We start from the raw sequence: 25,674 nt of genomic DNA, 5'->3' as shown, positions 1-25,674 counted from the left end.
ATTCATTGTGTGTTGATAGTCCGAAACCTGTAACTGGAAGGTTATCAGTAAAGTCGCGAGTGGTCTGCGAGGTGATCTCTGAACAGCTCACTGAGCACTCTACAAGACTATTAATGCGTTTTAATAATTAATAGTGCAGCTATTAATGCAGTTTCATGTCTAGATCTTATAAATGATGAATATGAAGTAGTTAAAACTAAGACAGAAGTCTGTGACGGCAAAATTGTGATGTTATGTGTTAATAACATTAGAACTCCAGTTCCCATGATGCTTGTGAGCTGGGCATGCGCACTAGATAAAAGAGAAGCAGGAACTGTTTTGTGTGCTGGACACGCCGCTGTCCAGTGTAACGTGTAATAAAACACAAGTTTATTCAACACGCCTCATCTGTTCATCACCTAGAATAGAACGGATATGGAAAAAGTGTAATAAAAGGCATCAAATATATTTACCCTACGTGTGAATGGAAATGCCGAAAAGTTTAATATTTAACCTAATGTTTAATGTTGATCTAAAACATTTTAAAACTGATCGTGTATTGGTATTTTTATTAATCATATGTAACGGTCATGCTGAAAATTCTAACCTTTAAATATCCTATAGACTCCTGTTTCTGACGCGTTTTAGTGAAATGTGGACTTGTCTTGTCTGGGAAGCATGCAATTAGTTCAACAGCGAGCTAACCCGCTCTTTACTGCATTTTTGACATTTTTTTGAATAATTGTCGTCCTATTATAATATATAATATTTTGAATAATTGTTCCGTCTCTACAGTCTCTGTCTCTTTTCTGTCTCTTTCTGGGAGATAAGGGCTCCCAGACTGTTACAGATAGCTATAATATAAACAACCAACCATCCATGCAAGAGCAGCAGACAGGGACACACAGAAATCTGCAATGGGCAGAGAAAATCATTATTTTTGGCACTTTCTCACAATAATAAATTTAATAATTAATCTCGGGCGGCACGGTGGTGTAGTGGTTAGCGCTGTCACCTCACAGCAAGAAGGTCCTGGGTTCGAGCCCCGGGGCCGGCGAGGGCCTTTCTGTGCAGAGTTTGCATGTTGTCCGCGTGGGTTTCCTCCGGGTGCTCCGGTTTCCCCCACAGTCCAAAGACATGCAGGTTAGGTTAACTGGTGACTCTAAATTGAGCGTAGGTGTGAATGTGAGTGTGAATGGTTGTCTGTGTCTATGTGTCAGCCCTGTGATGACCTGGCGACTTGTCCAGGGTGTACCCCGCCTTTCGCCCGTAGTCAGCTGGGATAGGATCCAGCTCGCCTGCGACCCTGTAGAACAGGATAAAGCGGCTAGAGATAATGAGATGAGATAATTAATCTCTTTATATTACTAGGTAAATTCTATATACATAAAGTCAAGATGTCCAAGACAACCGATTCTCATTCCCATTATTTTTAATTGAATTAAAAATGTATTTTCAGTCTCTGTCACATATCGAATCCAACAAAGAGTGCTTATCAGCTATTCAATTTTATTCAAATTACATTCAGTGAAATTGTTTGTCATTTCAATTTGCCCTGTTTTATATCTCCTTTTCTTCCTTTAAACTTATTGCTCCTTATGAGGCTAAGCTTAAACATGTTCCTCCTAATTTCGAACTATTGATATGAAATGCTCTGATTAACTGTTTGCTCCATACTTTTGCCTTTAAAAACCACAGAGGATATGGAATGGATAGGCTTTTAATGTATTTAGTTAACCATAATTTTTTCAGCAAGAAACAGAGTTAACAAACGTTTACTTGAAGAATGTTAAAAAAAGAAAAAAAAAACTTTTTTTTCCTTCCAGTGGTGTTTATAAATCGGAGACTTGGGTTTATCTTTATTTAACCATTAAGAAAAAACGTCATAAATTATCATGATTATGATACATTGGCTTGTATAAGTATTCATTGTCCTTGAACCTTTCCACATTTTGTTGCACTGCAACCTGGAACTTAAATGGAATTGACATGAAACTACACAAAATATGATTCAGTATTCATGTGCATCCTGTTTATGTTAAGCAGTATCTCTCTCTCTACAATCCTACAGTCTCTCCTCGAGCAAGGCGTGGTGAGACCGTGTACCAGCTCGTACAATACACCTGTCAATCCAGTACCTAAATCTGATGGTACCTGGCATTTTACGCAGGATTTACGTAAGATTAATGAATTGATCGTCCCTGTTGCACCCATTGTACCTGATGTTTCTCATCATTGCTGTTTTTCCGTTATTGATCTCTGTTCTGCCTTTTTCACGCACAAGAGGAAGCACTTGGACGCGTTTTGCCTTGAGGTTTCATTAACTCTCCTGCTGTTTTTTCTTTTTTTTTTTAACTCAAATTTTATTAATTTTTGGCAAAAAGAAGAAAAAAAAACCCACAACATTACAGAACAAATTACAGGGTCAGTGGGGTACATGTTATTAATAGTCCTCAATTGTCTCTGACATCAGTCCAAGTTTTCAGTGGTGCCTCTGCTTTGGGTTTTATAATCCATCCATTTCTCGCATTTCTTATCAAATTTTGTTTGTTGAAGTCTCAATATATAAGTAAGTTTTTCCATGTTGATTATTTCCTCCACTATGTCCAGCCAGTTCCTCCGAGTAGGAGGATCCTCTCTACACCATTTCCTGGTAATTGCTTTCTTGGCCGCAGCCAATAGAATTTTTGCCAGATATCCATCTTCGTATTGTACATTTTCCTTTGTCAGGTTACACAGGTATAATATCTCACATGACTTTGGTAATTCATATCCCAGTATCGTTTTCAATTCTGCCCACACATCATTCCAATAGTTTCTTATTTTAGTACATTCCCAAAAAACATGAGTGTGACCTGCATTCTGCTCTCCACACCGTCTCCAGCATGTTTGTTGTGTAGTTGTAATTTTGTTCTTTCTTTTGGGAGTGATAAAGAACCTGATCATATTTTTCCAACAGAATTCCTTCCACATCCTGGAGCTGGTGGTGGTTCGCTGTACATCACATATGTTAAGCCAGTCCTCTTCAGTTAACAGCATTTTACTTTCTTTCACCCATCTGTCTCTCACATACAGTGTAGTAGTTCCTCTGCTCTTCTCTAGCCCTTGGTACAGTGTTGAAACCACTCTTCCAGTGATGTTTCTATATGCATTACACAGTGTTATAGTTACTTTATTCAACTCCTGGGGAAGATCTGGTTTTATCTCTTTGTCAAAGAAATCTCTAACTTGGTAATATCTAAACAGGTCGCAATCCTCCAGTCCATATTCCCTCTTCAGTTTTTGGAAACTTTTAATTTTACCCCGATCCATTATTGTACAAATTGCTGTAATCCCCTTGTCTATCCATTGTTCATAGCTACTATCCATTGCCCCTGGTTTAAATTTAGAGTCACCAATCAGCCAGCTCAAAATTTTTGTTTCTCTTTCTAACTTGTATTTCCTAATCACTGTGAACCAGATTTCCAGAGTGAATCTAGTAATTGGATCAAGCATATTCTTATATTTTTTAAACATGTCCCTGTTTGCAATCATACTTTGGATGTGGAATCCCTCTCTTTTTAATTCTATTTCTTTCCACCTTGCAGTATACTCAGGGTCACACCAATATACCAAAGGTCGAGTTTGGGCAGCATAATAATATTCTAAGAGGTTTGGTAGGGCTAACCCGCCTTTGTCCTTGGGAATCTGAAGAGTTGCATATTTTATCCTTGGTCTTTTCCCTGCCCAGATGAATCGTGAGATTTTTTTGTTCCATTCTCTGAATTGTGATGTGGGGATTTCTGTTGGTAATGATTGGAATAAGTATAATATCCTCGGTAAAACATTCATCTTTATGATTTCTATTCTGGAGCTAAAATCCAATGTTAGCGCCTTCCATCTTTCTATATCTTTTTGAATTTCTTGATTTAGAGTCCCATAATTAATTTCGTACAGTTTTGTTAAGTTTCCACTAATATTTACACCTAGATATTTCATTGTTTTTGCTTTCCATTTGAATTTATATGTTTGTTGAATGGCTTGGGGTGGGTTATAGTTAATGGGTAGTACCTGTGTTTTTGTCACATTGAGTTTATATCCCGACAAGTAATAAAATGAATCCAATCTTTCTATAAGTCTTGGAAGACAGACATCTGGTTGTTTTAGACTGATTATAACATCATCTGCAAATAGACCAATTTTATGTTCTGTGCCCTTTACCTCTATCCCTGCTATACCATCATCTTCTCTTATTGCCTGGGCCAAAGGTTCTATGTAAATTGCAAAGAGAGTTGGCGATAAGCAACAGCCCTGTCTAGTAGATCTCTCCAGTTTGAACCAGTTAGTGAGGTTACCATTTATTTTAATTCTAGCCTTCGGGTCCTGATAAAGTGTTCTAATAATGTTAACGGAGTCTGCATTAAAGCCGAATCTTTCTAGAGTAAGATATAAAAATTTCCAACTGACGCTATCGAAAGCTTTTTCTGCGTCCAAACTGAGCAGCAGTGCACTTTCTCCCTTTTTTTGTACTTCTTCAATTATATGTAAAGTCCTCCTTATATTGTCCTGTGTTTGGCGTCCCTTGATAAAGCCACATTGATCTTCATTAATTAGTTCTGCCATAAAAGTTTCGATTCTTTTAGCTAGGATGGTTGTGTATATCTTGTAATCACAGTTTAATATTGATATAGGCCTATAGTTTTCACAGAATTCCGTATCTTTTCCCTCCTTGGGTCTCACCGTAATTATCGCTTCTTTCCAAGAGGGGGGGATCTTGCCTTTTTTTAAGGTTTCATTGAAGGCTGCTAATAACATTGGGCCCAATTCCTTTTTAAACATTTTGTACCATTCTGCCGGGAAGCCGTCACTCCCCGGAGCTTTATTTGATTTCAACTTATTAATGGCTTCTTCCAGTTCCTTTACTGTGATACATGAATTTAAACTTTCATTCTGTTTCTCTCCTATTGTTGGTAGGTCTAATGAACTTAAAAAGTTTCTTATTACTTCCTCATCCGCTGATTGTGGTTGTGTATATAGTTTTTTGTAGTACTTTTCAAAGACATTTTCTATTTTTCCTGGTTCAAATTCTAATGAATTGGTTATGGGATCTCTGATTTTATGAATTGTATTCATGAGTTGCTGTTTCCTTAGTCTCCTAGCTAGTAATTTTGAAGCTTTAGGGCCTGATTCATAATAAGTCTGTTTTAGAAATCTGGATTTCTTTTCCACTTCGTCTCCTAGTATCTCATTCACTTTTGTCCTCACTTCCTTGATTTGTTGAAGTAAACCTATATCATTCGAGTCTTTATGTTGTTGCTCTAATTTTTTCAGCTCTTCAATCTTCATCTGATATAATTTCCACCTATCTTTCTTATTAAATGCTGCTTGAGATATTAGTTTTCCCCGCATAACTGCTTTCATGGCATCCCATAGAGTAGTAAAGTCTACCTCCCCATTGTCGTTCTCTTCCTTGTATGTATTTATTTCTCTTTTGATGTCCTCAACGAATCCTGGATTGTTTAGTACACCAACGTTCATTCTCCATATTGTATTCCGTCTCCTGCTGATCATATTCAGTGTCAGGTGCAGAATACAATGATCTGACAGGTCTGCTACTCCAATCTTACACTCTTCTATTCTAAATCTATCTGCTGCATTCATAAAAAAATAATCTATCCTTGAATAGACTGAGTGGGGAGCTGAGAAGTATGTGAAGTCCCTTTCGAATGGATGTAGTTCCCTCCAGACATCTGAAATTCCCAGCTCTGTTAATACAGTATTTAAGTATCGGGACACTTGAGTTTTGCTATTTTTCTTTGCGCTAGTTGTGTCCAAATCCTGATTCAGTGTATTGTTAAAATCCCCTCCACATATCAGTATCCCTTCTATTTCCTGAACAACAACTTCAAATAAGTTCTTGAAAAAACTCTTATCACTGTCCGGAGGTGCGTAGACATTGACGAGTGTAACTAATTGATTTCCAATTTTCCCCTTAACCAAAATGTATCTTCCTTCCTTATCTTTAATTTCCTTTAAGGTCTCAAATTTTGTTCCATTCGGTATCAATATCAAAACCCCCCTTTTCCTCCCATTTTTGAATGAGCTATAGTATGTATTTTTAAATCCCAGTCTTTTATATTTTTCATGCTCTTGATCTGACAAATGTGTTTCCTGTAGAAAATTAACCTGTGCTCTTTCTTTTTTTAGTTTTGCTATTACCTTCCCTCTTTTCATTGGGTTACTTAACCCGTTCACATTCAGAGACACCACTTTAAGCTGGCTATGTTGCGTCTTCTCCACTCTTTAAGTTTCCCTCTTCTCTCCCACTGACACCTTTAACTCGAACAACAATAAGAACTCTAACTCCAGAACAATGCTTCCGATAACAACGGGCCTCTTCAATCATGCCCGTGCCCCTGTTGGTAGGAGAGGGGAAGGTCCCCCAGTAATGGGGGGGCCCCTCACTAGAGGTGGATAGGGGTCCTGCATATAGACCCTCTTGCCTTCTAGTAGTGTCCAACATTTCTCTGCGTTCCCACTCCACCAGTCAAAATGAAAAGTATAAAAGGCCTAGTAGTATATAGTAGTATATTTGCATTTAAACTCTGTATTTAACAATAAACAAATGGATAAACAAAGATTATCTCCTGGGGTATTGAAATGACTTTGTCTCTATTTCCCCATCTTTCCCCCCCCAACCCCGACGTTATCCCAGGGATACATTACCTCTCTTTTACTCATAAATATCCAGGTCTGCTCATTAACGTAATGTACTTTATAGCTAAGATATGGTGATGGATCACTTATTTTGAGATGAGACTTTATGCCCGTCCGGATCTCCCATTTCAATCAGATGTTTCCTCCATCTTCAGCTTTCCTGAACTCCTGCAGCCTTCCTCTGGTGCGTTGCGTTAATCCTCCACACGCCCCTGGTTCCCCGATGCGTTGCCATGACCATGCCGCCTGAATCCGCTCCTCCATCGTGCGCTCCTCACCAGTTTCCTTCATCTGTACATCCATTCCCCTTTTCCTCATCTCTTTCGCTGCTTCTTGCGCACTGTTGTAGAGCCGAGGCCCATCGGTCCAGTGGATCCTGATCTTGGTCAGGGGCGTTTGGAACCGGATGCCTTTGGCCTTGAGGGTCTTTTTGATCTCCATATACGCTCTGCGTTGCTGTACCACCTCGGCCGCATAGTCGTTGTCAAAGTACAGAGACGAGTTGTCAATTTTTACCCGCTTTTGCCAGGCTTTCTTTAATATCATCTCCTTTGTGTCAAACCGGAGAAAGTTTATGATTATGGACCGGGGAGTCTCCCCGGGACCGGGTCTCCTCGCTGCCGCTCGGTGTGCTCGTTGGATCAGCAGACTCGTTCCCTCCGGCAGAGCCAGCTCCCTCTGTAGTAGCTCCTCGACAAAGCGGGTGACCGAGTCCCCCTCCAATCCCTCCGGGACTCCAAATATCCGTACATTGTTCCTCCTGGACCTTCCCTCGAGATCGGTTAGCTTATCCTGTAGCTTTCTCTGCTCACGCAGTGTTGTCAACAGAGCGTCTTTAGCTTCCAAGTTATATGCCTCTAGCTCCTCGATGCGTGTTTGCGCCTCGCTGAGACTTTTTTTCTGATCTTGTAGTTCGTCTTTGTTTACCTTAAGCTTGTTGTAAACTTCTTCTTTAAAATTAGCAAACTCCTGTTTAAAACTCGTGTTGAGTGCTGTTATGTCGTTTTTGAGTTCACGGATTTCTTTAGTCATGTCCGACAAGTATTTGTGTAGTGCTGGCGTAACGTCTTCGGTTGCTGCCTCGCCGCCATTATCCCCTGTTTCACCGCTTACCTCCATTACGTTTGTCTTTTCCTGTGTTTTCAGAGTTTTTCGGCCTTTCTGGCGTGTCCCCCCGCTCATCCCTCGTAACTTCTATTTGAATTTGGTTTATCATTAGTTGGGGGGAGATTTAATTATCTCCGACTGGTGGGAGCTTCAAGCTACGCCGCCATTCCTCTCATCACTCAACCGGAAGCCTCCATCCACAGGTTTTCCTCCTGCTGTTTTTTCAGCCGTAATTCAAATTCATAACGCACTCTGTGACCTTCTCCCTCCCTCAGGACTCTGTGGTCTGTGTGTTCTGGTATCTGCCGAGTCACCAGAAATCTGCCAAGACGCTTCCTTATGCCTGCTCCAACATCTGGCGCATAAGGGCTTTAAGGTTTCCAGGACCAAGCTGCAATATTGCATGAACACTTAAGTATTTGAACTTTTAAAGTTTTGAACTTTCTCAAGGCTGTCATTCTAGACACAAAACGCCCTGCAACTAAACATGCACTGATGTCTTTTTGGGTCTTATCAATTACTGCAGACAATGGATCCCTGACTGCTTTTTATATGACAAGCTTCATCATGATCCACTGCAACACCCTTTGACCTGGACTGACGCTATGGCGGACGCTTATCACTCCCTCAAAAGCACCCTTTGTTCCACCCCTGGGGTTACCTGATCACTTCAAGCCCTTCCACCTCTATGCCTGTGAACACCAAGGCACAGCTGTTGGCCTGAGAGCATGAGGGGGGGGATGCATCATTGTGCGGGGTTTTTATCCAAAACATTAGACATTGTTGCTCAAGGCTTACCTGTGTGTCTGGGGGCTGTCTCCGCATGTGCTTTGATGGTTTTCGATGCGGAAAAATTGGTTTTGTCTCACCCACTGATCTTGCACTCGTCACATCAAGTTAAACAGGTGTTGCAAAATTTACAGACCCATTAAATTAATTTATCAGTAATTTAATTGATAATTAAATTAACATATGACTGTTTATTCTCTGTTCTACTAACAATCTCGAAATTTGTGTCACATCCTCTTTTGATAATGTAAGTCATGCTCTCGCACGCCTCCTTAACTCTCGGGATGACACTTGGGATGACATTGATATTGTCTGTCTAAAAATCGTACATACTACTAGTATCAGGTCTGATCTCTCCTCCAGCCCTCTAGGGATGGGGGGGGGGAGTACTCTTTGTTGATGGTTCTTGTTCTAAACGGTGTATAATATTTATAATATTTATAATACCTCTGTGGTTACTCTGTGTGTTCACTGCCTGATATTCTGCATGAGACATACGCTCTTCCTTTCTCATTTGATTTTTGTCATCTTGATTGTGGACAAATTCTCTAAATGGATACAAGTTTTTCCCTGTTCTCGAGAGAACACGAACGTAGTTACTCGTATTCTGGCAAAAGAAATAATACCTAGTTATAATAATAATAATACATTTTATTTATAAGTGCCTTTCAAGGTACCCAAGGACACTGAACAGTAAAAAGAAAAACAAACAATAAAAGCAGAATAATAAAATAACAACAATAAAATAATAAGAAATCAATAATAATAATAATTATTGTTATAGTTATGGGGTTTCAGATGCCATAGACTCAGACAAAGGTACCCCTTTCACCTCAAAAGTCACACAAGACCTTTGTAAGTATCTCTCACTAAACTGGTGTTTTCACATTCCGTGAAATCCCTCAATCTTCTGGTATCATAGAACGTACTAATCGAACATTGAAAAACAAACTAACTAAGGCCATGTAGCCCACAGGTTCAAAAAATTGGCTCTGTAATCCATAATTCACTCTGGCTGAAATTCGTATGACACCAAATGAAATTATTTTTGGAAGACCTTTCCCTCTCCCCTGGAGGAAGGGAACTCCGGCTCCGGGTACCTCTGATTTGAAAACACATATGGATGAATATTCTGCAGCCCTTATAGATAAGTTGCATAAAATTTGTACTAAGGTCAATAGTACAATATCATTTCCACCATCAGCACCCACACACCCCTTCCAAGTGGGAGACAGGTGCTGGTGCGACTTTTTAAACGATTTGGACAATTGGGAGAACCTAGATATAGTGGGCCTGCAAAAATAGTCCCCATTACTTTTACTGCTGTTTTAACTGATCTTTTTCCACAGTGGATCCATGCCACGCAATCGAAGAAGGCTCCATAACAAAGTTGTGTTACAATGACAAGTTTGCTACTAAAGAGGGGAAGAGATCTCGCGATCCACGATTCACTGCAACCATGACAGTCCTCATCACGAGCTTCGTGACTACTCTACTGTTGCTCGGAGCAGGGTTACCCGCTCGAGCTTTTGTGCTATTGCTGCTCGGAGCAGGGCTACCCGCTCGAGCTGGACCTCGAGACAACATCTTCTGGCAATTCGCTAACTAGACTGCACGAGCGCACACCACACGAATGAAAGTTGTTATGTCTGTCATCTGATGCCGTTTTATACTATTATTACACATCTCTATGCTCTGAAGCTCTGTATTCTTACAGGACTCTGTTCTCACTATAGGTCGATATGCCCTATAATTTCATTTTCCCTCACTGTTTTAGAACAAATTACCCTGAAGGAAGTAGCATGTATTTGGGACAAATTAAGAGGTTTCGAGTTTCTCTAAGCTCCGGTGAGGCGGGACGAGGGCTGATAGGGCATGCCCGCCCTCTGAGCACCAATACCCGTCAAGAAGAGCAAGGATTAACTCAAGCATATGAGTTATATGTATGATCAGAATATTGGTGTGTGATACTAGATTACAATCTAGTATCAAAGAGGGGATTGTAAGGTTTTTATTCCTTTGTAAGGATAAATAATTGTAAGTATTTATTCTTGACCAAGAAGGCAGTAATTTATTTTGTGACAAAAATTGTAAGGATTTATTCTGTTCAGTTAAAATGACCTTCTGTCTCAGCTAGACATTGTTTAAAAATTCCATTCTGAACATTCTGCTTATCTGAAATGTGTATTATTGATCAGAAATGTGTCTGAACAGCGCCAAGGTCTGCAATGATGTCAGACACACCCCCACAGCTGCATATCCAACGTGTATGTTAGATTTAATGTTAGATTTAAAGCTGCATTAAGTGATTCATGTTAGTTTTATAGTTTTATAGTTTTATATTAGCCTTATTGCTGCACAAAGTGTTAAGACTTTATGATTTTATATTTTAGAGCTTTTTAAGATCCTTTATTATTTTAGAACAGTGATTTTAAACTATTCCTGTGTAACCTGACTTTCATCCAGTGGAAAAGACACTTCTTTGTTAGACCAAACATCGTCTTTGTTTAAAACATTGTCGTAAAAACATCTCGCGCGCTTTGACGTGCGTAAATGTTGAAATTGCTGAATTGCTGAAATATTATTTTGCTTATGATTGAAGGTTTCATTCACACACAGACACACACACATAGACAGATATCAAACAGTGATGTCATTTCATCCACAGATAACACCCACATATAATAACCCTCTGTATTCTTGTCTAATTGGGGGACTTGCGAATAAAGATGTGAACTACTTTGGGGTTCCTGTCTTTTTTTTGCGACTCACCCCCAGACATCTGGGTGGCGCGAGGGCATTGGTCTCGAGAAGTTGACCGTTCTGGCTGGGAGAACCTTTACACAGCCCTTTGGAAAAAATCTACTATTATTCCCATCCCAAAGAAACCCCGCCCTAAAGAAAGCAATGATTATAGACCAGTGGCATTAACTTCAATTGTTATGAAGTGTTTTGAAAAATATATGGTGTCACTGCTGCAAAAGGAGGTCACCTCTGTTCTAGACCCGCTTCAATTTGCCTACAGGCAAGGGAGAGGCACAGATGATGCTATTGCTGGCATTGCTCATTTTGCTCTTAAACATCTAGAGAATCCTGTGGCCTATGCACGTATCTTATTTACAACCCCGATTCCAAAAGAGTTGGGACAAAGTACAAATTATAAATAAAAACGGAATGCAATAATTTACAAATCTCAAAAACTGATATTGTATTCACAATAGAACATAGACGACATGCCAAAAGTCGAAAGTGAGACATTTTGAAATTTCATGCCAAATATTGGCTCATTTGAAATTTCCGACAGCAACACATCTCAAAAAAGTTGGGACAGGGGCAATAAGAGGCTGGAAAATTTAAAGGTACAAAAAAGGAACAGCTGGAGGACCAAATTGCAACTCATTAGGTCAATTGGCAATAGGTCATTAACATGACTGGGTATAAAAAGAGCATCTTGGAGTGGCAGCGGCTCTCAGAAGTAAAGATGGGAAGAGGATCAACAATCCCCCTAATTCTGCGCCGACAAATAGTGGAGCAATATCAGAAAGGAGTTCGACAGTGTAAAATTGCAAAGAGTTTGAACATATCGTTATCTACAGTGCATAATATCATCAAAAGATTCAGAGAATCTGGAAGAATCTCTGTGCATAAGGGTCAAGGCCGGAAAACCATACTGGGTGCCCGTGATCTTCAGGCCCTTAGACGGCACTGCATCACATACAGGCATGCTTCTGTATTGGAAATCACAAAATGGGCTCAGGAATATTTCCAGAGAACATTATCTGTGAACACAATTCACCGTGCCATCCGCCGTCGCCAGCTAAAACTCTATAGTTCAAAGAAGAAGCCGTATCTAAACATGATCCAGAAGCGCAGACGTCTTCTCTGGGCCAAGGCTCATTTAAAATGGACTGTGGCAAAGTGGAAAACTGTTCTGTGGTCAGACGAATCAAAATGTGAAGTTCTTTATGGAAATCAGGGACGCCGTGTCATTCGGACTAAAGAGGAGAAGGACGACCCAAGTTGTTATCAGCGCTCAGTTCAGAAGCCTGCATCTCTGATGGTATGGGGTTGCATTAGTGCGTGTGGCATGGGCAGCTTACACATCTGGAAAGACACCATCAATGCTGAAAGGTATATCCAGGTTCTAGAGCAGCATACGCTCCCATCCAGACGACGTCTCTTTCAGGGAAGACCTTGCATTTTCCAACATGACAATGCCAAACCACATACTGCATCGATTACAGCATCATGGCTGCGTAGAAGAAGGGTCCGGGTACTGAGCTGGCCAGCCTGCAGTCCAGATCTTTCACCCATAGAAAACATTTGGCGCATCATAAAATGGAAGATACGACAAAAAAGACCTAAGACAGTTGAGCAACTAGAATCCTACATTAGACAAGAATGGGTTAACATTCCTATCCCTAAACTTGAGCAACTTGTCTCCTCAGTCCCCAGACGTTTACAGACTGTTGTAAAGAGAAAAGGGGATGTCTCACAGTGGGAAACATGGCCTTGTCCCAACTTTTTTGAGATGTGTTGTTGTCATGAAATTTAAAATCACCTAATTTTTCTCTTTAAATGATACATTTTCTCAGTTTAAACATTTGATATGTCATCTATGTTCTATTCTGAATAAAATATGGAATTTTGAAACTTCCACATCATTGCATTCCGTTTTTATTTACAATTTGTACTTTGTCCCAACTTTTTTGGAATCGGGGTTGTATTGATTTTAGTTCTGTTTTTAATTCACTGCAACCCCACATACTGATAAACAAAATGAATCATATGAATATAAGCCCTTTCATCATTAGATTGTTCCATTCTTTTTTAACTAACAGACTTCAGAATGTAAGAATTAACACTGCATTCTCAGACACCAAGTCTATTAGCACAGGTGCACCTCAAGGTTGTGTCAGCTCACCAGTGCTTTTTACACTGTACACAAATGACTGCTCTCACAGCCATCCTGATCATTTTACCTTTAAATTTTCTGACGACACTGCAATCCTGAGCCTGCTGTACCAGGACACAGAGCCTACAGCATACTTTAAGGAGGTGCAATCTTTTGTTAAGTGGTGTGATGAAAATCACCTCACTATTAACGTTAGGAAAACAGAGGAAATGGTGTTGGATCCTAAGTTAATAGGGGACCATACTCCACTTTGTATCCATGGTGTAAAAATCAGCCAAGTGAATTCATACAGGTATCTTGGTATCCACCTTGATAACCTTTTCAGTTGGCAAGTCCATGTTGACCACCTGTGTTCTCACCTGCAGCAAAGATTCTTGCGCAGGCTCAGGGTGTTTGGTGTAAAAATAAAAACATTACTTTTTGGTTATCAGTCTATCTTGGAAAGCATTCTTAGGTACGATATGACAGCTTGGTACGGTAACCTCTCAGTCCATTTGAAATCAAGAATTGCTCGTCTGGTACAGACAGCAATGAAAGTGACAGGGAGGTCTGAAAAGCTGCCTCTGCAAGCCATCTATGAGCAGTCGGTGCTTAGACATGCACAGAGAATTTTGTCTGATGAGTCCCATGTCCTCCGCTCTGAATATGAACTTCTACCATCAGGCAAACACTATAGAGTCCCCTACTGCAGGCTTAACCACTTCAAAAATTCATTTTTGCCAACTTCAGTCAGAGCTTTGAATGCTTCTAAGGCCAAAGGTGTTGTGCAATAGGGCTAAGGATGGTTCATCATGGTGGTTTTTGGTTGTGTATTTATATTTATGGTTGTGTGTACATGGGTGCATGTGTTGTATATGTTTTTACCTGCAGGTGTGTGTCTGTACATGTCTATGTGTGTATTGATATTTATTAGTGTGTGTCTATATGTGTATTGATATTTATTAGTGTGTGTGTCTATATGTGTATTGATATTTTATTAGTGTGTCTATGTGTGTATTGATATTTATTAGTGTGTGTCTATATGTGTATTGATATTTATTAGTGTGTGTCTGTATATGTTGGTATGTGTATTGTTCATTTATTTATTCTCTATGTAAGCAGCACTGTAGCAGCAATGAAGTCCAAGACGAATTTCCCTTTGGGGACAATAAAGTGCATCTTATCTTATCTTATCTTATCATACTCTGCCCATATTCATTTACCAAATTTGTAAATGCTACTTTGAAGCAGAATAACAAAATGAAAGAGTTATGGGAGGGGTAGTCAATTATGATTTGCAGCATCATGTTTAAGTTGCATTATAATTTAAATGTACATTACAATTAATTTATATATTAGCACAATCCATGGCACATTGACTCACTGCCGCCGCTTTTCTCTCCTTTACATTTCTCTTTCCCTGTCACTGCTTTAAATTACTTATTACTCCTTTTAAAAGTAGCCTAATCAACCTCTTATTTTGTAATTTTGCTTCAAATTAGCATTTGCATCATGATCACATCATTTATGTACTATAGCTAACAGTATAAATTATCGTGTGAATGACATGATAATGGCGGTTTTAGTTAGCTGCCTTGGCTAATGTTAGCTAACAATAGCATTAGGCTAGTTATCTCCAGAGATGTCTGTAATATTTATGCTCAGAAAAAAATGTCCTGCCAAAAATGTAGTTGTAAGTAATGAAATTATAGCTGACAATTGAAAGATTTTGAATAACTTACCAAGAGACCCAGAAAATGTTGTTTTCTTCCAAAGTTTTTGCCCACGCAGTTTCTGGAAACTTCTCTTGCACTGCTCTACTGCGCATGCGCACTGCTGAGCCTCTGCGCTCACTCCAGGAACAGGATGTTACAAAGTCCAGTTTACTCAGATGAACTTAGTTTTAAACCTCCTTAAGGAAAAATGAGTACATACTTACACTCCATGAGTTACATCAACAGGATAGAGACAGATAAGTAAAGTACACTATTATGATTTAAGTAAGCATAGCTATTGCCTTTTAGAGTGCTGACACAAGTCTGATCATTCCTTCATCTTCTCATAACCCTTTCCTCTTTCCTCCTCCTGATCCTGCACACCACAGTCATGGATTATTTTTAAAAGGGATCTTCCTTTAGTTTTCATCTCATCTCATTATCTCTAGCCGCTTTATCCTTCTACAGGGTCGCAGGCAAGCTGGAGCCTATCCCAGCTGACTACGGGCGAAAGGCGGGGTTCACCCTGGACAAGTCGCCAGGTCATCACAGGGCTGACACATAGACACAGACAACCATTCACACTCACATTCACACCTACGGTCAATTTAGAGTCACCAGTTAACCTAACCTGCATGTCTTTGGACTGTGGGGGAAACCGGAGCACCCGGAGGAAACCCACGCGGACACGGGGAGAACATGCAAACTCCACACAGAAAGGCCCTCGCCGGCCCCGGGGCTCGAACCCAGGACCTTCTTGCTGTGAGGCGACAGCGCTAACCACTACACCACCGTGCCGCCCTCCTTTAGTTTTTGTTCCATTTATTTTGCCACACACACATTGATTCGGCCCTTAATTACAACTTTAGCTTCCGACTTACTAATATTTACATTAATGTGATGAACCTGAGTCTGAACAAATGATTGCTCTCCGTGGTTTTGTTTCCTCTTTTCACTGCACTGTGTCATGAGCGTGTGATTTGCAGAAGGTGTGGCTCCATGGGCGGAGCTTGATATTTGCGCATGGGAGGGGGTTAAATGTCAAACTCCACCCATAGCGAACAGGACAAAATGCAGCTTTATAGTGTTCTTAATTTACTGTCAAAGGATCATAACTCCTTCACTTGGGGCAGCAATGAAGCAGTGAAGGAGTTCAAGTATCTCGGGGTCTTGTTCACAAGTGATGGTGAAATGGAGCGTGAGATGGACGGGCGGATTGGGGCGGCGTCAGCAGTAATGCGGGCGTTGTACTGGACCGTCGTGGTGAAGAGGGACCAGATACAACATTTATTGATTTAAAGCATGTCTTTGTTCACGTCGTATGTGGTATTATTTTGATATCGAGATGCATTTCAGCTTCGATACGAAGTCAACTCGACTGCTCCTACACAGGCATGCAAATGAATGAGAATGTGGGACTGAGTTTGTTTAAACCTGAAAAATAAAATGTGCTTAAATGTTAAACTTGGACTTTTAATAATCGTGAGTCCCATGATGTGTGCCATTGTGAATATGAGTTACTAAAAGGAGCTCCAGCAGAGAGAGTCACAGTGGTGCCGTGGTTATCACTGTCACCTCACAGGAAGAAGGTTCTGGGTTCGAACCTCACGGCTGATTGAGGTCTTTCTGGGTGGAGTTTGCATGTTCTCCAGAACTTGGTGCGTGAACTAGAATGTTACCTGTTGGTGAAGAGGGGTACGAGTGGAAACAAGGTGGCTTTGGTGCACACACTTTCATAACCTATAGAATGAAATCAGAGTCAGCTGGACTTCAACCTGACTTCGTAGCCAAACACTTTGGGGAAAAAACACATACCTTTGTAATGTTTGAAAAGAAAATGTGTAAATGTGATGTTTTTGAAAAAGTTAGATTATAAAATCTCATCTCATTATCTGTAGCCGCTTTATCCTGTTCTACAGGGTCGCAGGCGAGCTGGAGCCTATCCCAGCTGACTACGGGCGAAAGGCGGGGTTCACCCTGGACAAGTCGCCAGGTCATCACAGGGCTGAAACATAGACACAGACAACCATTCACACTCACACCTACGCTCAATTTAGAGTCACCAGTTAACCTAACCTGCATGTCTTTGGACTGTGGGGGAAACCGGAGCACCCGGAGGAAACCCACGCGGACACGGGGAGAACGTGCAAACTCCACACAGAAAGGCCCTCGCCGGCCACGGGGCTCGAACCCAAACCTTCTTGCTGTGAGGCAACAGCACTAACCACTACACCACCGTGCCATCACCAAAACAAAATATGTTTAACAAAATATTTGGTCATATTGTGTCTTAAATGTCAATTATTCAACATTAATTTCTCATTAATATTTACCAGAACATTTCTGGTTCATGTCTTTCCATTGGAACAAGTTCAAATCAATTACTTTTAATAGTGGATGCCCCTTTAATTATCGATATATTATGAAGCCAGTCCTGTGATAGATTGGTGGCGTGTCCAGGGTGAACCCCTCCTCTTGCTCGAAGTCAGCTGGGATTGGATCCAGCTTCCCCCACGACCCTGATGGAGAAGTGCTATAGATAATGGATGGATATTATTAAGCCTTTTATCATCATCTTTCAAGAAAGAAAGCTTGTGTGGATCTGGGCTGGATTTAGCCAGTCTTGACTGGGGATGCAGTCAAAATGTTCAGTGGGCATCTTTTACAATCATACTTTGCCAATAAAATATATTATTTGTATAATGAAGAATTGCACACTCTCTCCAATATGTTGTGTTTAAATTTTGTTCCTCGTGCAGTGAGATTGTTTGATGGGAGATTGTGCCTTAAATGATCGTGCGATCATGATTTTATTTTGCAAAGATCCTGCACACACAGAGTAATTCCTGTTTACGCCACTGCCCACATCTGATGGGTTTCTGAATTGTTTTAGACGCCAGTATGACTTCCATCAAACACAGCACATGGACGTTGGCTTTCAGCAGAGTTTCAGCACAGAGATGTGTCCGTGCTGTACAGTCACGGTCTCTGGGCTACAGTGAGAATTCGAGACAGTGTGAAATGTAGAGGAGGAGAGAACTGCAGGCTCTTTCAACATTATTCTTTGCTTTAGGTTCATGGGGCTGAATGAAATGAGGCAGCAAGCCATATTCGGCTCACAGACCTTGAGTTTGACGCATGAGATTTAATTTAATTCATGACTTAATGATGTTTTGTTGTTGTTGTTTAAACTGTTTACTGGGGCAGGGCTGCAGACTGAGTCATGCATAATTAAACCCCTACTTCATTTCACACGGACTCACATTCCATTTGGAGATCACTGAATTCTGATTATTATTATTTTAAAATAAATAATTAGGTGCTGTTTAATAACGTCCCCTTTCTACACCGAGGGGTGGGGTGGAGTTATTACAAATAAAATCTGTAATCACAAGACTGGACTCGAGTCCTCCAGCCCTATAGAAGAGGAATCAAATACTAAAGCCATCACACACACTGCAGTTACACTACTTCACACAAAGCCCTCACATTATCCCACTGGGCTGCAGATAAGACTGAATGAATGGGGGGGGGGGCTTTTTTCACCTTTCTTGGATAGGACAGTGTAGAGACAGGAAATGAGTAGGAGAGACAGGGAGGGATCAGGAAATGACCTTGGGTCGGAATTGAACCCGGGTCCCCAGATTTATGGTATGGCGCCTCAGCCAACTGAGCCACGACGCCCCCAAATGAATGAATGAATGAATGAAAGAAAGAAAGAAAGAAATGTTTGACATTTAATAATAAATGTTTTTGATATTTTGTAAAAACTGTCGAGTTTCTTTCAGTGTGTGTGTGTGTGTGTGTGTGTGTGCGCGCACACCATTACACCTGAAACACCAAGGAATAATGTACAGCACGCAAATAAGTTCATATATATTTTGATACGAGATATAAATTTATTGAACTGTTGCAGAAATTTAAATACACAAACTAGTTTTATACAATAAAAATAAAAACACTTTTTAATTCTTTGGACTGGATTTGACTGAAATTGTGCAGAGTACTGTAAGCAGTTTCATGCAGGTCACAAGTTGTTCCTAATAAAGTGCTCATTTCCAACATGGAACTGCAGGAACACGAGTCTTCATCACACACACACACAGATGTTCATCAAATCCTGAAAAGAAAAGAAAAACATCTGGATTAATCCCCACACACTGGACTGCGGTACTTCATGACCACCAGCATGTAATCATCTCTGCTCCAAGAGAAACATTATCATCATCTCCTGTTTATAATTTAATCCAACATTTATTCAGTCTTCTAGAAGATCTGTGTTCTGACATTTAGCTCCAACAAACGAGAACTTCCACAAGATCTAACAGGAAAGTGAGCAGACATTTCCCATCACATCACTGCTCTTATCCAATCCCAGGCTTTGGAGCTTTTTAAACAGTAACTCCCACTGCGGTGGGTTTGATCTCTTGTTCTACATGTAGATTTAAGTGCAGACTTTAAGAAGAAGCCGAGGTGAAGTTTACAGGAAGGACAGAAGACACGGTGTGGAGGTGGAGAGCAGGAAGGAGTGTCAGAGTGAGTCAAGTGGCTCCTTAAATCACATATTTGTGGCCGTGTGGCATTAAAGAGGATCATTTTACTGAGTTTTGAGGAGAGTTGAGAAGAAAGTGTGCTGCTGATCAGAAACAGGGAAAAGCCGAGATCATCTTATTCAGACAAAAGCAGCAGGATGAAGTCAGAGACAGCAGGGTGTCGCAAGGAGACGAGGTGCTCATTTACAATCACTCTCATGCACTCAGACGGGACATTTTGGAGACTCGGACTGACTCCCTGTCTTCTGCTTTCAGATTCATTTTAAATCAACACTTTAATGATCATTGGTGTCTCTCTCCCTTCTCTAATGGATATTTATAACTCCCGCCTCACCCGCAAAGCCATCAGGATTGCAGGTGACCCCACCCACCCATCTCACAGCCTCTTCAGCCTGCTGCCGTCGGGGAGGAGACTGCGGAGTCTCCGGGCCAAAACCAGCAGGCTCAAGAACAGTTTCTTTCACCAGGCGGTCAGGAGGCTCAACTCCCTCCCTGTTCTGCCCCTCCTCCCCCCTCTGCCCCCTGCCACAGATTCTGCCCACACCCCCCTGCCCCCCCTTCAGCATCTGACATGTCACCCTCACAGCCCCCCCCCCCAACACACACCTCATCGTTCATTAACACACTGAACTCAGGGACCGCGCATGTCACTTTACCTCGCTCATTTGCACTATTCCGCACTACCTCATCTTAACAGCTGCTAGTTTGTTTACACTGCTTGTTTCATGTTTACCTGCTATCAGGGATGAGAATGGGACATTTTTTTTTTTTTTAAGATATTTTTTTGGGCTTTTTGCACCTTTATTGGATAGGACAGTGTAGAGACAGGAAATGAGCAGGAGAGAGAGACGGGAAGGGATCGGGAAATGACCTCGGGCCGGAATCGAACCCGGGTCGCCCGCATTCATGGTATGACGCCTTAACCACCTGAGCCACGACGCCCCCAAGAATGGGACATTTAACAAAACTCTGAAATGCCTGGCCGGTCTAGGGGGCATCTGCCCAATTCACAATCCCCCTTTCCCACACATCCTATATATATATATATATATATATATATATATATATATATATATATATATGATTTCAAATTCAATGATGGTTTAAAACGTTTATAAACTTGTTGCAAGGATGGACGGCAGTGGAGCAGACAGAGAGCCGGAAAACTTCTTCCTCCAAAAATATATTTTTTCTATTTTCAAAACTTTTCTTAAAATAGTGCAAATATTTACAGTGCACCAACCAAAGGTTCAAATTGTCAAAAAGAAAACTATACAAACAAAATCTCATCTCATCTCATTATCTGTAGCCGCTTTATCCTTCTACAGGGTCGCAGGCGAGCTGGAGCCTATCCCAGCTGACTACGGGTGAAAGGCGGGGTACACCCTGGACAAGTCGCCAGGTCATCACAGGGCTGACACATAGACACAGACAACCATTCACACTCACATTCACACCTACGCTCAATTTAGAGTCACCAGTTAACCTAACCTGCATGTCTTTGGACTGTGGGGGAAACCGGAGCACCCGGAGGAAACCCACGCGGACACGGGGAGAACATGCAAACTCCACACAGAAAGGCCCTCACCGGACCCGGGGCTCGAACCCAGACCTGTGAGGCGACAGCGCTAACCACTACACCACCGTGCCGCCCCACAAACAAAATAAGAAAACAAAAATAAAGAGGCTTCAAGTTTGCCAGAGTAAATCAAAAAAGACCCTGAACAAAACTATTACGCTACGTTCACACTGCAAGGCTTAATGCTCAATTCCGATTTTTTTGTGAGGTCGTTCACATTAACAAATATATGCGACTTGTATGTGATCCTCAGTATGAACGAAAAGCGACCTAAAAGTGTTCCGCATGCGCACTGCAGGATACGACGACGTCACACGCAGTGAGCATGGCCAGTGTTTACGGAAGTAAAACCGCCCGGTTGCGGTATGATCCATCCAATCTAGCTTGAATAGCTGCATCCCCCCAAATGGAAATCAGCTCCCTAACCTCTGTGTCCTTCCATTGAGAAGATTCAGAACCTTCACAGCCCGAAGCGTCCCTCGCATTGATGTCATGCGCAGGGGCGCAGATACGTTTTTTGAACTGGGGGGGACAAAGCTGCCAGCAAACCAACCCCAACCCCGATATGCCTGTCAAACTTGTTGTGGGTTACCATAGCAACCAAGCTCGAGCTCGCAACCTGTGCAGTCTGCGCAGCTCAACCAACCGAATATCAGTCTTTGTTTTGTTTTATGTGAGTTGTTGCAACTATGTATACACTGCCGTGCACCTCAATAAACCGAATGGTAATTAGTCTTTTGATTTTTCCGTGAGGTTTGCCTTATGCAAAGAAAGACAGCATAGACGTTTTTTCCTCCCTATAAGTGGGGGGGACCGAACGAAGTGAATTTAAATATGACTCGTCCCACCCTCTATCTGCGCCCGTGATTATGCGCCATGTTGTTGTAACTTTTTTTGAGAGACCCGCCGCCTACTTCAGCGCAGAATAGTGACGTTTGTGGCTTGTTGATGACGTGTAAGTCGGATGAATGCGACCTGGCGGTTCAGACTGAAGTCGCATATGAAAAGAGCGGATAGGAATCGGAATTAGGACCACATATCCAAACGGCCTGGGTCGGATTTGAAAAAAATCGGATCTGTGTCGTTCATATTGTCAATAAAAGATCGGATACAGGTCACATATGGGCGAAAAGATCGGATTTGAGTCACTTCAGCCTGCAGTGTGAACGTAGCCTTAGTCAGCCAAACCACAGCACCTTCAAACAAGACGCTCCAACCACAACTGAGGCTCTGGAGCTACTGCAGAGCTTACATACCCGCAGCCCCACCCACACTTGAGCCCAAATTGCAAAATTAATCAATCAACTAAATAAATGACATCCTAAATACAAAATAACAATTTAAAGAAACAAACACAAAATATACAAACATCCAAAATAATTTTCATTAACCAAAAACCCTTCAGTGCACAGTAAAATACATGTTTCCCCAACACCACTAAAACACCCCCGTTAAAATAGTCCGTTCTACCAAACACCCGCGAAACCCCTCCATAACAAGCCAATGGTACAGTCCCTCGGTTTCTCACAACAAACAGGAAGTGTGTGGAGTTCGCGTGACGAGTTACTGAAAACTATTTTGTGTTATAAAAATGCTAGAACTAAATAAACTTGACGCTAGAAATAACCGGTTTGTACGTGTGTTTCCTAGACCAGAGACAATGCTGAACAGATGGGAGATGAAAATGCTTAGAAATGTGTGATGCGTTTTACATATGAGTGGAGCCAAACACGTTACTAGAATGCCGGTAGGCCTTTCCCTGCACTCGCAACAAATGCTGCGGGCGGTTGGTCCTGCCTGCTTGTGCCACCACAAGCCTCTTGCCGACCCCCCCCCAAAAAAAAAATTTCTCAATGGATTTACACGTTTCACAAAAATGACATTTTCAGTGGGAAAAACTCGGAATTCTGCAGAAAATTCTCATCCCTGTGCTATACCTCAAGTGCCCTTGACTGTTTGGTTATTTGAACCAATTTATGTGTGTGTGTATATATATATATGAGTGTTTAGTCTATGTCTAGTTCATATCTAGAGTGTTTATATTGTCTGAGTGTTTAGTCTGTCTTGTTCTTATCTAGTGTTTATACTGTTTATTTATACTGTTTATATTGTTTGAGTGTTTAGTCTATGTCTAGTTCCTATCTAGAGTGTTTATACTGTTTATATTGTTTTTTTTTTTTCAATTATTCTATTTTTATTTATTGCATTGCCTGTTTGCACCGTGGGTCAGAGAGGACTGATATTTCATCTGTGCTGTATGTCGAGCATGTATAGCATATTTGACAATAAAGTTGACTTGACCACTAAACAACATTAAAGGTAATTGTGAGAAGGAAAAAAACCCCACATCTGATTAAACAGAACACAGTGAAAATTTCTAAAACTGGTTTCATTTCATGGCCTGGTCATGTGATCTTTACTGAAATTAAACAAAAATGATAACGAGGTTAAAAGATTTTTCTTCTTCCCCAACATTGAACTAAAAAAGTCATTACTCACATCAGTGTCTGCAGTTTGTAATGTTCATCATCCTTAAGCGCAGAGAGCAGATTCTTTCCTGAGTCTCTGATTTTATTCCCAGTCAGATCCAGGTCTCTCAGGTGTGAGGGGTTTGATCTCAGAGCTGAAGCGAGAGCAGCACAGCCTTCATCTGAGACACCACACCGCCGCAACCTGCAGAGACACAATGACACACACTTCACTGTCTCAGTTTATGATCATCACGATTCACTTCGCGTCTTTAAATTCGAGGTGTGTGTGTGTGTGTGTGAGAGAGAGAGAATATCGCTCCATAATCGTTCAGTCTGTAGAAGAATACCTGATTAGTGTTGGATGGAAATGATTTTCATTGGTTTTGTTAAACAGACTTTCTCTGTAATTTAGAACAGTTTTATTGTTCAGTGTTGTTTCTTCCAGTGGACACATGAACAGAGACTTTAGTGAGTTCTAGAGATTTCTGCAGCTGTTCTGCTCTCCTTTGCTTTCTCTTTCTCCTCCTTCAGTATTCCATGCTGTGCTCTTGGAGTGATTTTTGCAGGATGCCTCGATCTTAGGCAGAGGAGCAACAGCACTGAATCTGCTCTGTTTGGAGACAATTTATCTTCCTGTGGACCGAGTCACACACACTCGCTCTTTACAAACGCTGTTTTAGTCACGTTTTCCTGCTTCACACATCTCTACAAAATCTCTCTTTAATCAGAGTTCACATGAACAGCTCTTTCCTGAGAAGATCAGACGGTCAGTAATCAGACTGTGTGTGTATTTTATAGAACAGGGTCGGACTCTCATTAGCTTTTGGAGAAGTCGTTATCAGAGAGGGTCACACACTTTAAAACCCAGAGTGTGGATGTTTAAATGGTTTATTCAGGACTGACAAGAACAAGTGCGAGTGTGTTTTCTTTAGACAGAATGGGTTTGTCGACTCTTCTGACTTGGATGAAGATTAGACCATGTTTTATTATTAATGAACGCAGAAAACCAGGTCATGTCAAAGGCTTCAAAAATGTTTCTGCAAACACAAGTAGTGAAATATAGATTTTTAAATCACCTGTTATGTTCAAATTGGTGCATTTTTCAATGTATGGTAGTGTAGGAGCCATATTTAGGTTGCTGTATGACTTCGTATTTGTTGTTTCTATATGATTTAGTTTGGTAACCTGTAAAAGGAATTATGTTAGAATTATGTTAGATACTTACCTGATTGCCTTACCGGTCATGTGGTATGTAGCCACTCCCCTTGACGTGCCGGTGTGGCGCGTAACTGCAAGCTTTAATTAGTCCTTTGAATCAGGGGTAAGGTAGATGACGAGGCGGAATAGTTTTCCGACCGCAATAAGCCGAATGCATTGGAATAACCGACTAAACTAACAGAGCTTTACTTTAGTTTCCCTTTTTGATCCTTTGTTCGCAACCGTAAAGTAAACCGGAATTGTCTTAATGGAATAAACCACCATCTCATTTCATTGAACTTTCTGTGAGTGCTTAACTGGATTGTGTGTCGGGAACCTCATCAACCTCACGTGGCAATATCTGTTGCAAGGAATTGCTATTTCAGGTAGAGTTTTAATTTCAGAAAAGAATTCTTCTTCTTTACAGTTGTGTGTGTGTTTCTTCTTCTTTACAGTTGTGTGTGTGTGTGTGTGTGTGTGTGTGTGTGTGTGTGTGTGTGTGTGTGTGTGTTTTCCCATGGATTGGTGATGTTTGTGAACCTGATGTTAATCATATCTGTAGAATAAAACAGAGCGTAGTGGTCGTGCCCTGTGATCTCCTCTCACACACACCTATTGATCCTGTTCTCCACTTTAGCTCTGGGTTACTGTATGAATGGAACGGAGTCAGTGGGTTTACTCACAGACGGTCTGT

The 25,674-nt window shown here is 41.1% G+C and overlaps 1 protein-coding gene across 6 annotated transcripts in view; it reads right to left on the bottom strand.

Moving 5' to 3' along the window:
* LOC132882240 (NACHT, LRR and PYD domains-containing protein 12-like) overlaps positions 1-25,674 on the bottom strand; it is a 506,140-nt gene that overhangs the window by 395,463 nt on the left and 85,003 nt on the right. For 2 of the 6 annotated variants that reach the window (XM_060915518.1, XM_060915519.1), the window contains 2 exons: positions 23,812-23,985; positions 19,050-19,300 (listed from right to left, as the gene is read on the bottom strand). The exons of the other annotated variants lie outside the window; for them this stretch is intronic. In XM_060915518.1, coding sequence (XP_060771501.1) covers positions 19,294-19,300; positions 23,812-23,985 — 181 coding nt within the window. In that variant the 3' untranslated portion in view covers positions 19,050-19,293. Of the gene's footprint in view, positions 1-19,049; positions 19,301-23,811; positions 23,986-25,674 lie in introns of those variants that run through there. 6 annotated transcript variants of the gene reach the window in all.

The sequence above is a fragment of the Neoarius graeffei genome, chromosome 2 (assembly GCF_027579695.1).
Source record: "Neoarius graeffei isolate fNeoGra1 chromosome 2, fNeoGra1.pri, whole genome shotgun sequence".
NCBI classification, from domain to species: Eukaryota; Metazoa; Chordata; class Actinopteri; order Siluriformes; family Ariidae; genus Neoarius; species Neoarius graeffei.
The sequence above is the reverse complement of the archived record's forward strand: the minus strand, read 5'-3'. Positions and strand labels throughout refer to the sequence as shown.